General features: G+C 47.6%; 1 protein-coding gene across 1 annotated transcript in view; it reads right to left on the reverse strand.

The window, feature by feature from the left end:
* The window catches only part of CMTM6 (CKLF like MARVEL transmembrane domain containing 6), a 32,436-nt gene extending 18,929 nt beyond the window's left edge, over positions 1–13,507 (reverse strand). The window contains exon 1 of the mRNA XM_040433389.1: positions 13,263–13,507. Coding sequence (XP_040289323.1) covers positions 13,263–13,382 — 120 coding nt within the window. The 5' untranslated portion in view covers positions 13,383–13,507. The remainder of the gene's footprint in view (positions 1–13,262) is intronic.
* Positions 13,508–13,959: the final 452 nt, after the last annotated feature.

A 13,959-nucleotide genomic window follows, 5' to 3' on the forward strand; every position in this document is an offset into this window, starting at 1 on the left:
TTCTTTTAACAGACATCCCCACCATGATCATGGGTGACTAAGGCTACTTTCACACTAGCGTTTTAGTTTTCCGGTAATGAGATCCGTCATAGGGGCTCAAAACCGGGAAAAAACGCTTCCGTTTTGTCCCCGTTCATTGTCAATGGGGACAAAACTGAACTGAACGAAATGGAGTGCACCAGAATGCATTCCGCTCCGTTCAGTTGCGTTCCAATACCGGAGAGCAAACCGCAACATGTTGTAGTTTGCTTTCCGTCCTGGGATGCGGAGCAAGACGGAGCCAGCATGACCCCCAATGCAAGTCAATGGGGACGGATCCGTTCATAACGGATGCAGATGGTTGTATTATCAGTAAGGCTACTTTCACACTTGCAGCAGAGGATTCCAGCAGGCAGTTCCGTCGCCAGAACTGCCTGCCGGATCCGGCAATCCGGACGCAAACGGATGCATTTGTGAGACGGATCCAGATGTGGATCCGTCTGACAAATGCATTGCGATACCAGATCCGTCTTTCCGGAAAAACAGATCCGGTATTTATTTATTTTCCTCATTTTTAAAGGTCTGCGCATGCGCAGATCGGGAAACCGGATGCCGGATCCGGCATTAATACATTTCAATGGAAATTAAAGCCGGCAAGTGTTCAGGATTTTTGGCCGGAAAAAAAAAAAAATGCAGCATGCTGTGGTATTTTCTCCAGCCAAAAAACTTAAGAGGGACTGAACTGATGCATCCTGGACGGAAGGCTCTACATTCAGAATGCATTAGGAAAAAACTGATCAGTTTTTTTTTCCGGTATTGAGCCCCTGTGACGGAACTCACCACCGGAAAAGAAAAACGCTTGTGTGAAAGTACCCCAACGGAAGCGTTTTTGCTAAACCCTGCCGGATCCAGTAAAAACGCTAGTGTGAAAGTAGCGTGAAATCTCTCCACTGATACATACCATTCACCTGCCTCCATACTCTTCCTTTGGCCTCTCACAATAGTCCTTCACAGCAACCCACCAGGCAGACCACATATTAGACCATTTCTAACCTCTCAAACCTGCCATTCCATCGGACTACAATTTAACCATGTTCTCATATACAGGCAACCCTATTCTGATACAATGTGAAAATGTCAGTATCAGATTTGTATTTTACTACTGTCGTGTGGGTTTATAATTCGGAATGAAGTAAGGCTATTTATTCATGTTGAGCAGCACGCCGAGCATGCCTGAAGAAGGGGGAACGCCCTTGAAACGTTGTGGTAGCACAGTCTTGTGCCTTGTCTGCCTCCGTGATTTGGACTTTGGTATGTGTCGATTACACTTTTTGAATAATGATCAAATAAAGATGATGTTAATATAATACAGTGGGCTCTTTCGTTGCTTGGACTGTGTGGGAAGTATATAAGAACTTCCTGAGCTACACTACTGCCTATGCCAGCGATATATGTGGATTTCTTTTTTTTTTTATATTATTGTCCCAAAAATCAGACCACCCAAGCTCCATCAGACCTCAGATCAGTTCTCCACATCAAACCTCAGTCCAGAATTCCCCCCTCCCCTCCAAACAAACCTCAGATCAGACACCGCTCTCAGCGCGCGCCATGTTCTCTTCACTAGCACAGTGGAGAAGGAGGGAGTCCCTCCCCACTGTGAAGCCGCTGCCACCAAATGGTAGGATAGGGGAGTGACCGTGGCCACTGCGCCACCAATGAATGTAAAACACATTAATTCAAGTATAGGCAGCGGGTGCCGGCGGTGGCATCACAGACCCAGCCTCAATAACAGGGCACAGCGATCCGCCAAACCGCGGCAATTAACCCCTCAGGTTCATGTCCTGTTATAAAGGGCGGGTATGTGATACCGCCGCCAGCATCTGCTGCCTCCTATACTTAAATTAAATTAATGTGCTAATCACATTCATTGGTGGCACAGTGCGCCCCCCTCAGTATTGTAAATTCTAACCATTGGTGGCACAGTGCGCCCTATTCCCCCCCCCCCCCCGTATTAGTATCATTGGAGGAGCAGTGGCCACAGGCGCACCCCCCCCCCATTGTTATAGTTATATTCATTGGTGGCAGTGGCCACAGGGTCCCTTCCTCATTGGTGGCAGTGCCAATTCCAATCGGAGCCCCAGGGCGGGGCTCCAATCGGTTACCATGGCAGCCAGGACGCTACTGAAGCCCTGGCTGCCATTGTAAGCTCCCTGCTGCTGTGTGCACTATGCACATGGATTAATAGGATACGGGTTCTAGCCCCTAAGGGGGCTAATAGTTAGTGTAAAAAATAAAATTAAAAAAAACACTAAAAGTTTAAATTGCCCCCTTTCCCAATTTTACATATAAAATTTACAAACAATAAAAAAAATTACCATTTACATATCGCCACACCGAAAGTGTGAACTATTAAAAAATATTTCCTCAGATCAGACTCACCCCCCATCAAACCTCAGATTAGACTCCCCCATCAAACCTCAGATCAGACTCCCCCCCATCAAACCTCAGATCAGACTCCCCCCCATCAAACCTCAGATCAGACTCCCCCCCCATCAAACCTCAGATCAGACTCCCCCCCCCCCCCCCATCAAACCTCAGATCAGACTCCCCCCATCAGACATAAAAAATAAAAATAACAACCTTGATTGCTCCAGACAGTGCTGCCACTCCCCAGATCCCACTCCCACGGCTCCCTGCTTTTCTTCTGGCCTGTGCTGCACTGTGACCGGACATTACATAGGGTCAGGTGACAGTGCCCGACTACCTGCACTACGTCCTGACATTGTACACAGTCAGAACACAGCGCTGCACCTGGAAGAAGACCAGGGAGGGCGAGTAGAGCCAGCGATTCCCTGTGCCTCCTGCATGCTGATGATAGCTTCCATAATGGATCATTAGCACTCTGACTATAAGACGCACTGCCATTTGCCGGGGGGAAAGAAGTGTGTCTTAGAGTTTGAAAAATATGGTAAATACTGGGGCAGTCGGGGCCTTCACTAACAAAACTAGGTGAAAATATAAATCATTTATAAATGAATGAATCAAACAATACTGTTTATGGAAATTTCGGTATAAATTCCCCTACCCCTTTATAACCTATGGCCTCTACACAATTTGTTCAGTGCTCCTTCCCATATTAACAGATTAAATGCTTTCCACCCTACTCTCCAAATCCCACCTCTTCACCCGCACTCTTATACAAATCTCACCCCACCTCATCCACAAGCTTACAACTGCATTTCTCCCATCTAAACCATCTTTTTAATCTATCGCTCACTGCAAACCTCTTTCCTTTTCATTAAACATGCAACCATCATATCTATCCATAAGTCACCTTCTGACCAGTCCTCACCCGACCCAGTCCAGCTACTGCCCATCTAAAGCCCCCTTTGAAAGGGGCAACAAATCAGGAAATTATCGGGAAGGAGTATTCCTAGGAACGTTTGTTCCCGATCACTGCCCCATGTAAAGGTGCTGCTGTTTTATCGGGTGAAAGCATCGCTGGCCAGTATTTCCAGGTGGCAGATTCTGCTTTCTACACAGGGATCTACTGCCCAGAAACAAGGAATCTGTATGGGACAAGCAATCGCTAGTCTCCATAAAACAGAGGAGATTGCTGCAGGTAAATGTAGCTTTCACCTTCTCTGACGAGCCGGCAGTTATAGGGAATGAACAGTTTGTTCCTGAAAATTGCCTGCTCGGTCACCATGTGTAAAAGAAAGTCCTTAAACGACACGTCCACCATAAACTGCTATATGTGGCGCCAGGATCTGGCATCATCAGACTCAGCAGCGATGCGCAAATGTTCATGGAGGGGGCATGATACATCATGAAAAGGGGGTATGTCCAATGATGAAGGGTCCTGGCATTCAAAAAGGGGCATGTTAGTGCTCGTAAAAATTTCACCTGCACTCATCACACACGGCACTATACTTTCTCTATTCCAACAATAAAAAGCTAGAAACTATAGGCAGATTTAGTTGAAGTCACTGGTGTCCTCTCGTTTTGTTATGGTCATCATACTGATGACTGGCACGTCGTCCTCTGGGCTCCATTTAACGTACACATTAAATGGATGCCATACAGTGGCATCTGTCACTCATGAGATGCCACTGGACAGGGGGCTGTCTAAGGCCAATGTCAGACGAGCGTATGCATTCCGGGAAACACACTCCGTGGGCGAGTAGTATTTCTCAGCCTGAATGCTGCTCCTGTGAAGTGAACTTGTAGCATGATGATGATTTAGGAATTAGGATGCTGTGAATTCTAGTCTTGCAACAGGTCTACTGAACTATCGTCACTGCACTATGTGATAACAGTTCAGTAGATCTCATCATTATAAATCATTAAAATGTTGCAAGTTCACTTCACATGAGAAGAACTCTCTGGGAAATACAGCTCACACACGAAGCGTATTTCCCAGAATGAATATACTTGTCTGAAACTGGCCAAAAATAAAGACAACCTTACCCACCTAAACGTCCCACCGCTCCACCACCGCTGATCTGGTTCCCAGGAGTCCTGCAACGATGATGTCACTTTACCACTAAGGACAGCGACTGGCTGCGGTGATCATGTGAACCACTTCATCACAGTGGGACTAGTGGGGACTGGAGCGGTGGCAACCCCCTGCCAATTTTTCTTTTAAAGAAAAATGAATATTAATTTTTTTTGTGCCACTTTGCCATAATTAGTACTGGTCCAGTATGTGCCCCTCTCAACACTTTCACTGCCAGAGGGCGTTTCAGGATAAGGGCTCATGCAGACAGCCGTTTCCCGACCATTCTGAGCATTGGTGCCCAATGCATGGGCACCATCCGTGCAGCTGCCGCAGATGGATCCAGACCCATTCAACTTGAATGGGTCCCTGATCCATCTTCATTTTATATTTTTTTGGTGGTGCAGAGGCACGGAGAGAAACCCACAGAAGCACTCTGTAGTGCTTCCGTTCCGCACCGCTCCTTTCAGATTGCGCACCCATTCAAATGAAGGCGTCCGCATCCAGGGCCAATATATTGCGGACACGCTGTTTGTGGGCAGCGATACGTGGAATGGCCAGAGAACGGCTGTCTGCATTAGCCCTAACATTTATACTCTCTACAAATATAAACCCGTGTGAAAGACGCCTTAGGAAAACGCTATCTATCAAAGATTAAATGCCAATTGCTGACTGGGGTGCTTGCTAGGTAGGTGACCTAATACTTCCCTACTGAACTCCAGAAGACTGGTGCAAGGTGCACTGTGTTCCACCTACAGAACAAGAGCGCCTTTCAGGGCAAGCTGTATGTGACAGAATGGTAAATGATTAACGGCACAGGACCATTATACCCGCAGATTGCTGCCTCTGTCCCTATGTCAGTAATCTCCCTGTATTACTTCCTAGAGTAGCATTTTTTTGGAGTTTTTGTAAAAACCTTCTCATTTTTAACAGGCCAGATGCAGTGATGGAGGTCTGTCAGAGTTCCCCCGCAAAGTCAAACATTTCCTCCATTACACGGGGAACTCGTGGTGATAGCCTCGTGAGGTCAGCAAGTCTCTGGCATTCTTTCACGGTGAAATCACCACACCGCCTACTCCTTCCACCCCAACCTCCCTGTAAAGCCTCTGTCACACACATGTCGCAGCCTATTTTAAAGCTTGGAAGATAAAAAGGGCTTGTAGGTTAACAAGCAGTTTTAGTGGCATTATTTTAATTTGTAACATACATATTTTTTTCTGACTTTTTGCTATAGTGAACAGAGCATGCCGAGTTTTGGAAAAAAAATACATAAAACGCCAATGCTGCCCCCCAATCCCACAAAAAAATATCAAAGGCCATCTGTCAGCAGATTTGTACCTATGACACTGGCTGATCTGTTACATGTGCGCTTGGCAGCTGAAGACATCTGTGTTGGTCCCATGTTCATATGTGTCGGCATTACTGAGAAAAATGATGTTTTAATATATGCAAATGAGCCTCTAGGAGCAACGGGGGCGTTGTCATTACTCCTAGAGGCTCAGCTCTCTCTGTAACTGCCGCACCCTTTGCACTTTAAAGAGGACCTTTCACCAGGATACATGTATTGAAATTTTTTTTTTTTTTTTTTTTTTAAAGGACCCCCCCCTTTCGTCCGCTGTGGTCCCCGTTTGTTTTGGCGCCTCATATGCTAATGAGGCGATTCGGTTCAACTAGGCGAGGACTTGAATTTGTCCTGGGCCCGGTTATCTTCTCCCTGGCTGCGAGCGCATCCAATCAGAGCGCCCCGCTCTTAGCCAGGGTGAAGGAGCCCAAGTTCTCGCAAGATTCGCGAGCGGAGCGGAGGCTGAACGCTGCCAGACTGATGCATTCTGAGCGGATCCGCGTCCACTCAGAATGCATTAGGGCTGGACGGATGCGTTCAGGGCCGCTTGTGAGCCCCTTCAAACGGAGCTCACAAGCGGACACCCGAACGCAGGTGTGAAAGTAGCCGGAAGCGTGTTTGAACGCAGCATATTCTGCATTCTTCTATAATAGTACAGACAATAAAGGGCGCCTCAGGCTGTAGAAGGTACAAAAACATCAACAGACGCTGCGTCTTGGTAGATTAGGAAGTTGCCTCATTTCTGATTCTCCACGCTGAAGATCAGCTGTCTTCTCAGAACAAAGCAGCTCTTCCAGGAAACAACATAGCAGTACGGAAACTACCAGAAGAGTGACTCCACAGGTCATAGGGACAAGAAACTTCAAAGACAAGCCGGCGGGGTCTTCTATCTAATCTAGAAGTAGGGCAATGAGCCTAATCAGACTGGTCCGGTTATATTCTCATGTTCTGTCACGCCCAAGGGACATCTGGGGTGGATCTCTTGTTCCTTTACAAGCTGGATCCCAAAACATGTAGCAGGAGAAAACTGTATGCCACAACCAGAGTGTACTATACAGCAGGGATACTTTGGGATAAGGGCGTTTCATTCACACCCAGCAGTACATCGTGCCGACCAGACATCGGCCGCTTCCAAGGACCTGGAGTCTGAAAGCACCATCTGAAGTGCTCCTGATATGACCAGAGAACAGTGTGGTTGTCTCATAAGTCACATTGTCTCTCACGTTACTGCCATTTGGACAACTTTTTTAATAGTGTAGCAGAAATCCAGTTCTGTCCTAGCCATACAAGACATAGACCAGGTCAGTGGATTAAAACCGGCAGCAAACATCATAGGGCCTACTTAAGAATGCTTTCACCTAAAGAAGAGCATTTGCTCGTTCATCTTGTTATTGGCGGCACATTCACACAGGCTTTCCCGTGTAAAGGGACCTTTAGTTGTGTCTATGTGCCCAACCGGGGAAGAGGAGCACATTACTTACTGAACGTTCAAATGCTTTTAAAGAGATGGCCTATCCTCCGAATAGACCTTTAATAGGGTTTTCCGAGACTTTACTACTAATAACCTATCCTCATGATAGGTCATGAGTATGTGAGCGCCGCTGCCTTCTTGCAGCTTACCAAGTACAGCGCAGTACATAGTATAGCGGCTGAGCTGCTCCTAGGCATCGTGATCCATGAACGTGTCATTACTGGCCTAGGAAAAGGTGTGAGAAGGCGTCTGCCTTCTCGACCAGCTTATCAGTGGGGGTCCCGGGTGTCAAACCCACACCAATCAGATACTGATGACCTATCTAGAGTAGGGCTGAAACGATTCATTGATTAAATCAGGTTTCCCTGCATCGAGGAATTGTTTGAATCACATGACCACGGAGCGGGAGTGAAATTAAGCTTCTCACTCACCGCTCCGTGGCCTCCTGAGTCCCTACTCGGCACCGCGCTGCATGGCCTTGCGAACCTACATCGTCAGCGCGCTGGCTGACGATGTGTGTGACGTCATGTCCCAGTGCATGCTGGGATGAAGACGCGTCTCCTGCAGACTCCAAGCCGCACTGCCATTAAAGGTAAGTCAGCAGCACCAGCGGCGGGCCAGGGGAGAAACGGGGGCACCTGTGAATTGGCAATGGGGGGGAGGGGGGGGGGGGGTTAATTGGGGCACCAGGCTATGATTTGGCATGTATAAAGAGATATGAGAGGGAGGTGGGGGGGATGGAGAGGGGTTAATGGGGCACCTGTGACTTGGCATGTATAAAGTTATTGTTAGGGGGGAGGGGTTAATGGGGGCACCTGTGATTTGGCATGGAGGGGCTGATCTGGGGGAGTGGGGGACATGGTGGATGGCATGGAGGCACAGGGGAAGGGAATATCATGGCAATCTGGATGGCATGGAGGGGCTGATGGCAGTGCCATCATGGGGGCACATGGCATGGAGGGGCTGCTGATCTGATGGCACTGTGGGAGTGGGGGACATGGCAATGGATGGCATGGGTCCAGGTCTGGCTCTGATTGCACTGCAGCAAGGGAGTGTGTGATAATGGTGGCATGGGGGTCTGATTGCAGGCTTGCGGCATGGGGGGGGGGGGGGGACTGATTTGAGGGCAAGGCTGACTGACTTGGCGGGGGGCTTATCTGTGCCTGAGATCTGTGATAGTCTGATTTGGGGGGCGGTGTAGTTTGATCTGATGATCTGTGTTCTGATGAAAATTATTGTTTTTGAAATTCTTAATTTAAGCCCCCGTAAGGTGTGACGCAAGTTTTACTAACTGTTGCACAAAGCAAGGAGCAAGACCTAAAGAAGTATTACAACTGCGAAATGGAGAAAGAGAGAGAAAAAAAGTGAGGCTGAGGGGCGATCAGAAGAGAACGGACAGAGTGTCCAAAGTTTGGGATCATTTCAAGCTGAAAAAGAAAGAAAACGCTGTACAGTGTGTCTATTGTAAAACCGATCTAGCGTACCATAATAGCACAACATCAATGCTTCAACATCTGACTAGAAAACACCTTACACATGTAGTTCACCGAGCGGACCGGACCCAAGGTAAGTAAAGCAAACATGTTATATGATCTACACACTTCGTATAGTAATTGTTTATTTAACCTCTTTTTCAGTACATCACAGCGACGTGTGGACAGCGGCGTGTGGACAGCGGCGTGTGGACAGCGGCGTGTGGACAGCGGCGTGTGGACAGCGGCGTGTGGACAGATGCATCACGTTCACCTGAAGCAGCCGAGCTTACAGACAGCAAAGCCCTTTCTGTGCATTCCAGCAACTTCCACGCCACCAGAGCAGGAAACATAGCATCAAAGCGCAGGGCCAGCCTTTGAGCACCTTGCCTGACAATAGACAGGGGAGCATCTATAAAACTTTGTGTTTTTATGAGAATGTATATTGCTGCTGTGAAAGAAGCCTTGTGTGTGCGCAATTATTTGCTACACCACTGTAAGAAACAAAAAGATTGTTTTTATAACGCAATACGTTATTTTAAGAAGGTTTTTCTTATTAGATTACTCCATTAATTGTAAAAATGAATCGATAGAATGCTGGATTACTAAAATATTCATTTACTGCAGCCCTAATCCAGAGGATAGGTCATCAATAAAAAGAACTCAGAAAACCCCTTCAGGACACGGCCATTTTTCACTTAAAGAGGACCTTTCAGTAGTTTAAAAACTAAAAACTAACTATATCAGTGGGCAGAGCGGCGCCCAGGGGTCCCCCTGCACTTACTGTTATCCCGGGCGCCGATCTACACGTCTGTATAGTCAGTTTAGATACTTAATTCTGGTGAAAGGTCCTCTTTAAAGCTAAAATTAATTATATCACTAAGGGTTAAAAATGCAATAGTGTCCCCTGAGTTGTGCGCCCGTGCAGTTAAAAAAAAGTGACATTTTTGGCAGGGTTTTTCCAATTTTAACATGACTGCTAGGCCTCTTTCACACGGGCATTGCGGATTGGGGCCGGATGCGTTCAGGGAAAATGGTGCGATTTTGACACTAAAACAAGTCAGTTTTCACTGCGATTGCGTTCCGTGTTGGCGTTTTTTCCACGCGGGTGCAAAACATTGTAATGCGTTTTGCATGCGCGTGAGAAAAATAGGCATGTTTGGTATCCAGACCCGAACCCGGACTTCTTCACAGAAGTTCGGGTTAGGAGTTGTGTAGATGTTATTATTTTCCCTCATAACATGGTTATAAAGGGAAAATAATAGCATTCTTAATGCAGAATGCATAGTACAATAGGGCTGGAGGGGGTTAAAAAAATTTTTTAAACTCACCTTAATCCACTTGATCGCGCAGCCCGCTTCTCTTCTGTCTTCTTCTTTGCTGTGCACAGGAATAGGACCTTTGATGACGTCACTGCGCTCATCACATGGTCCATCACATGATCGTTTACCATGGTGATGGATCATGTGATGGACCATGTGATGAGCGCAGCGACGTCATCAAAGGTCCTTTTCCTGCACACAGCAAAGAAGAAGACAGAAGAGAAGCCGGGCTGCGCGATCAAGTGGATTAAGGTGAGTTTAATAAAAAAAAATTAACCCCTCCAGCGCTATTGTACTATGCATTCTGTATTCAGAATGCTATTATTTTCCCTTATAACCATGTTATAAGGGAAAATAATAATGATCGGGTCCCCATCCCGATCGTCTCCTAGCAACCGTGTGTGAAAATCGCACCGCATCCGCACTTGCTTGCGGATGCTTGCGATTTTCACACAGCCCCATTCACTTCTATGGGGTCTGCGTTGCGTGAAAAACGCACAATATAGAGCATGCTGCGATTTTCACGCAACGCACAAGTGATGCGTGAAAATCACCGCTCGTGTGAAGCACAGCCCCATAGAAATGAATGGGTCCGGATTCAGTGCGGGTGCAATGCGTTCACGTCACGCATTGCACCCGCGCGGAAAATTCGCTCGTGTGAAAGAGGCCTTAGGAAGTTAGAGAGGACCTGTCCTCACAAAATGCAGTGCAATCTGCAGACACTATGTTATGGTGAAGGAGGAGCTGAGCGAAATATCGTTTTGTAGGAAAAGAATCAGTAAAACGTGTAGTTTATACATTTAAACCTCAGCCTTTTCTGACTTCTGTTGTACGCGGGGAGACGTCACACGCGGTGGACACTTCACTGCTGCAGCAGCCGCGCGACCTTTGTCAAACTGGATGTTGATGGATCACAGATGCGGCGGACCCGTTCACTTGAAAGGGTCCGCAATCCGGAAGGTCGGTGCAGAATGGAGGCACGGAACCCAGCGGAAGCACCACGGAGTGCTTCCGTGGGGTTTCTGTCCGTGCCCCCGCACTGCATAAAAGTAGTGCATGCTCTACTTTTTTTGCGGTGTGGATCGGCGGATGCGGATCGCGGACCCCATTTAAGCAAATGGGTCCGTGTCCGCATGTGGCGTCCCTACGGTCGGTGCCCGTGCATTATAACTAACAAAAACGGAGCACAACAAATACCATTGACTATAACGGCATCTGTTCGGTTTCTGTCTGGGGAAAAGTTCTGTAGGCCTCACACACACGACTATTTTTGGTCCGTGTCCGATCCAATTTTTTTTTTGTTGGAAAGCAAACGGACCCATTCATTTCTATGGGTCAGCAAAATAAGTAAAAAACGGATCGCCCAAGGATGTCATCCATATGGACAGGCTGCAAACGATAGAATGTGTCCTAGTCTTGTCTGTTTTGCATAAAAGAATAGGCTTTTTTTTTTTTTTTTTTTTTACATTGGGCCCCACGAAAATTATGGGATGCACACGGACCGCATCTGTATTTTGCAGATTGCAAAACGGATAAGGTGGTGTGCAGGAGGAGGTCTTAGGCTGGATTCACAAGTGTCTGGAAATCCACGCTGCGATTTTTGTTGCGTTTCTGTACCCTTTTAGGGTTTCCGTACCCTTTCTATTACAAGAGGTAAAATCTGCAGGAGAGATCCGCTGTATAAAACGGACATGCTGCGGATTATAAGTCTGCATTGCTGCAACTTTTCCGCTGCATTTTTTTAAAATATATATAACACATGGATGCGAATTCAGAAATTCTCGTCCATTTTGCTGGTACTGCACAATATTGTGGATTAGCAGCGCAAATGGCAAATGCGCAGCTATTCAGTCACATGTCAACCCAGCCTTAGGCCTCATGCACATGACCGTATGTATTTTGCGGTCTGCAAAAAAACGGATCCGCAAAAAAAACAGATGACGTCCGTGTGCATTGCGTATTTTGCGGAACAGAACAGCTGGCCTCTAATAGAACAGTCCTATGCTTGTCCGTAATGCAGACAATAATAGGACATGTTCTATTTTTTGGGGGAACGGAAATAAGGACATACGGAAACGGAATGCACACTGAGTAACTTCCAGGTTATTTTTTGCGGACAGATTGAAATGAATGGTGCCATATAAAAAATAAAAAAAACACGGAACGGACAGGGAATGAAAATACGTTCGTGTGCATGAGGCCTTAAAGGGGTTATCCGGGCTTTTTAATATTGATGATTTATCCGCCGGATAGGTCATCAATATCAGATCGGAGGGGGTCCGACACCTGGTACCCTGCCGATCAGCTGTACGAGGAGACGGCGCACGCAGTGTGCGCGTGCCACCTCCCTTCCTGCCCGCTGTCCCATAGACATACGGATTATAAAGCCGTGACGCTTGGTTTTGTTTTTCAGAGTCTCCAAAGCAAAGTTTTAAAGATATGCAAATGAGCCAATCGCGTGTGCCCCCCGCCCTACTCGCCTCTGCCTCCTCCGCTGTGTATTGTCCGGCCAGCCCTGTATCCTAATGAAACCCGGGGCTGGAGGTGATGTGCGCAGGCGCTGGAATTGGGTCACAGGACAGAACGACACCAGAAAGATACAGGGCTGGCCGGACAATACGTAGGAGAGGAGTTAGGCGCGAGTAAGGGTCCATTCACACGTCCGTAGAAAATGCCTTTTTAGGGCATGTTCTATTTTTTTGGCGGAACGGAAGTGCGGATACGCAAATGCAGATGCGGACAGCACATTCCGGCCCCATTGAAAATGAACGGGTCCGCACCTGTTCCGCAAAATTGTGGAACGGATGCGGACATGTGAACGGACCCTTGCAGCAAACTGGGCGCTTACGATGGCTCATTTGCATATATTTAAAACTTATGGGGGTCATTTATCAAACTGGTGTAAAGTAGAACTAGAAAATGAAAGGTAGAATCGGATTGGTTGCTATGGGCAACTAAGCCAATTCTACTTTCCACCAGTGTGATAAATGAGCCCTGTCCTTGTGCCCCACACTGCAGGAGTAAAGTAGGTGACAGGCTCCCTGTTGGGTCAGTACAAGGGGTGACGGTAAGTATCACTGAAGAGTCCAGCTCTCTACCGCAGAGGACGTCACTGCCCTCAATGGCTTTGTTCACACAGGACGCGTCAGCAGGTAAGTAGCCCCCGCCGCAGACTTACCAGCTGTACGAGCTTCAGGACTAAATGCTTCAGGTCCAGCTCGGAGCCGCAGACCTTGTTGGCTTTGCCGGTGTCGTCAGAGACGGTGGTGGGATTGTAGGCCGGGCCCGTGTCCGCCATGACCCTCTGCTGCGGCGATCGTCCGTGTACACACCGGGGCTGCTGCAGGCGGTTCTCCGCGCTTCCTGCTCTTCAAGCGACTCCTAGAAAATGGCCTCCGAGAACGAAAAGAAAGTGAAAGTAGCCGCATGTGGCGGACGTGCCTGAGGACTGCGGCGCGCGGCCTCCCCCTGCTGCCCTCTCCGGGTCCGGGCTGGGGCAGCTGCCACAGAGATAGAGACAAAAAGGGGGCAAATGGGGTTTTATGTATCCGAGTGAGGATTTTTCGTTATTCACTCCCTTCCTGGAACCATAACTTTTTTATTTTTTCCGTCCACATAGCTGTGTGAGGGCTTGTTTTCTGCAGGACACCTTGTACTTTCTAATGTCACCATTGAGGCCTCATTCACACGACCTTACCGTGCTTTGTGGTCCGCAAATTGGGGATCCGCAAAACACGACTGATACTAGCTGTCTGCGTTCCGACCTTTAGCGTAACGGAACCTCCCGCCCTATGATAGAAATGCCTATTCTTGTCCACAAAACAGATAAGGACATGTTCTATTTTTATGAAACAATATCACCTGGCCCAAGATAT

Source organism: Bufo bufo, chromosome 5 (assembly GCF_905171765.1).
Source record: "Bufo bufo chromosome 5, aBufBuf1.1, whole genome shotgun sequence".
NCBI classification, from domain to species: domain Eukaryota; kingdom Metazoa; phylum Chordata; class Amphibia; order Anura; family Bufonidae; genus Bufo; species Bufo bufo.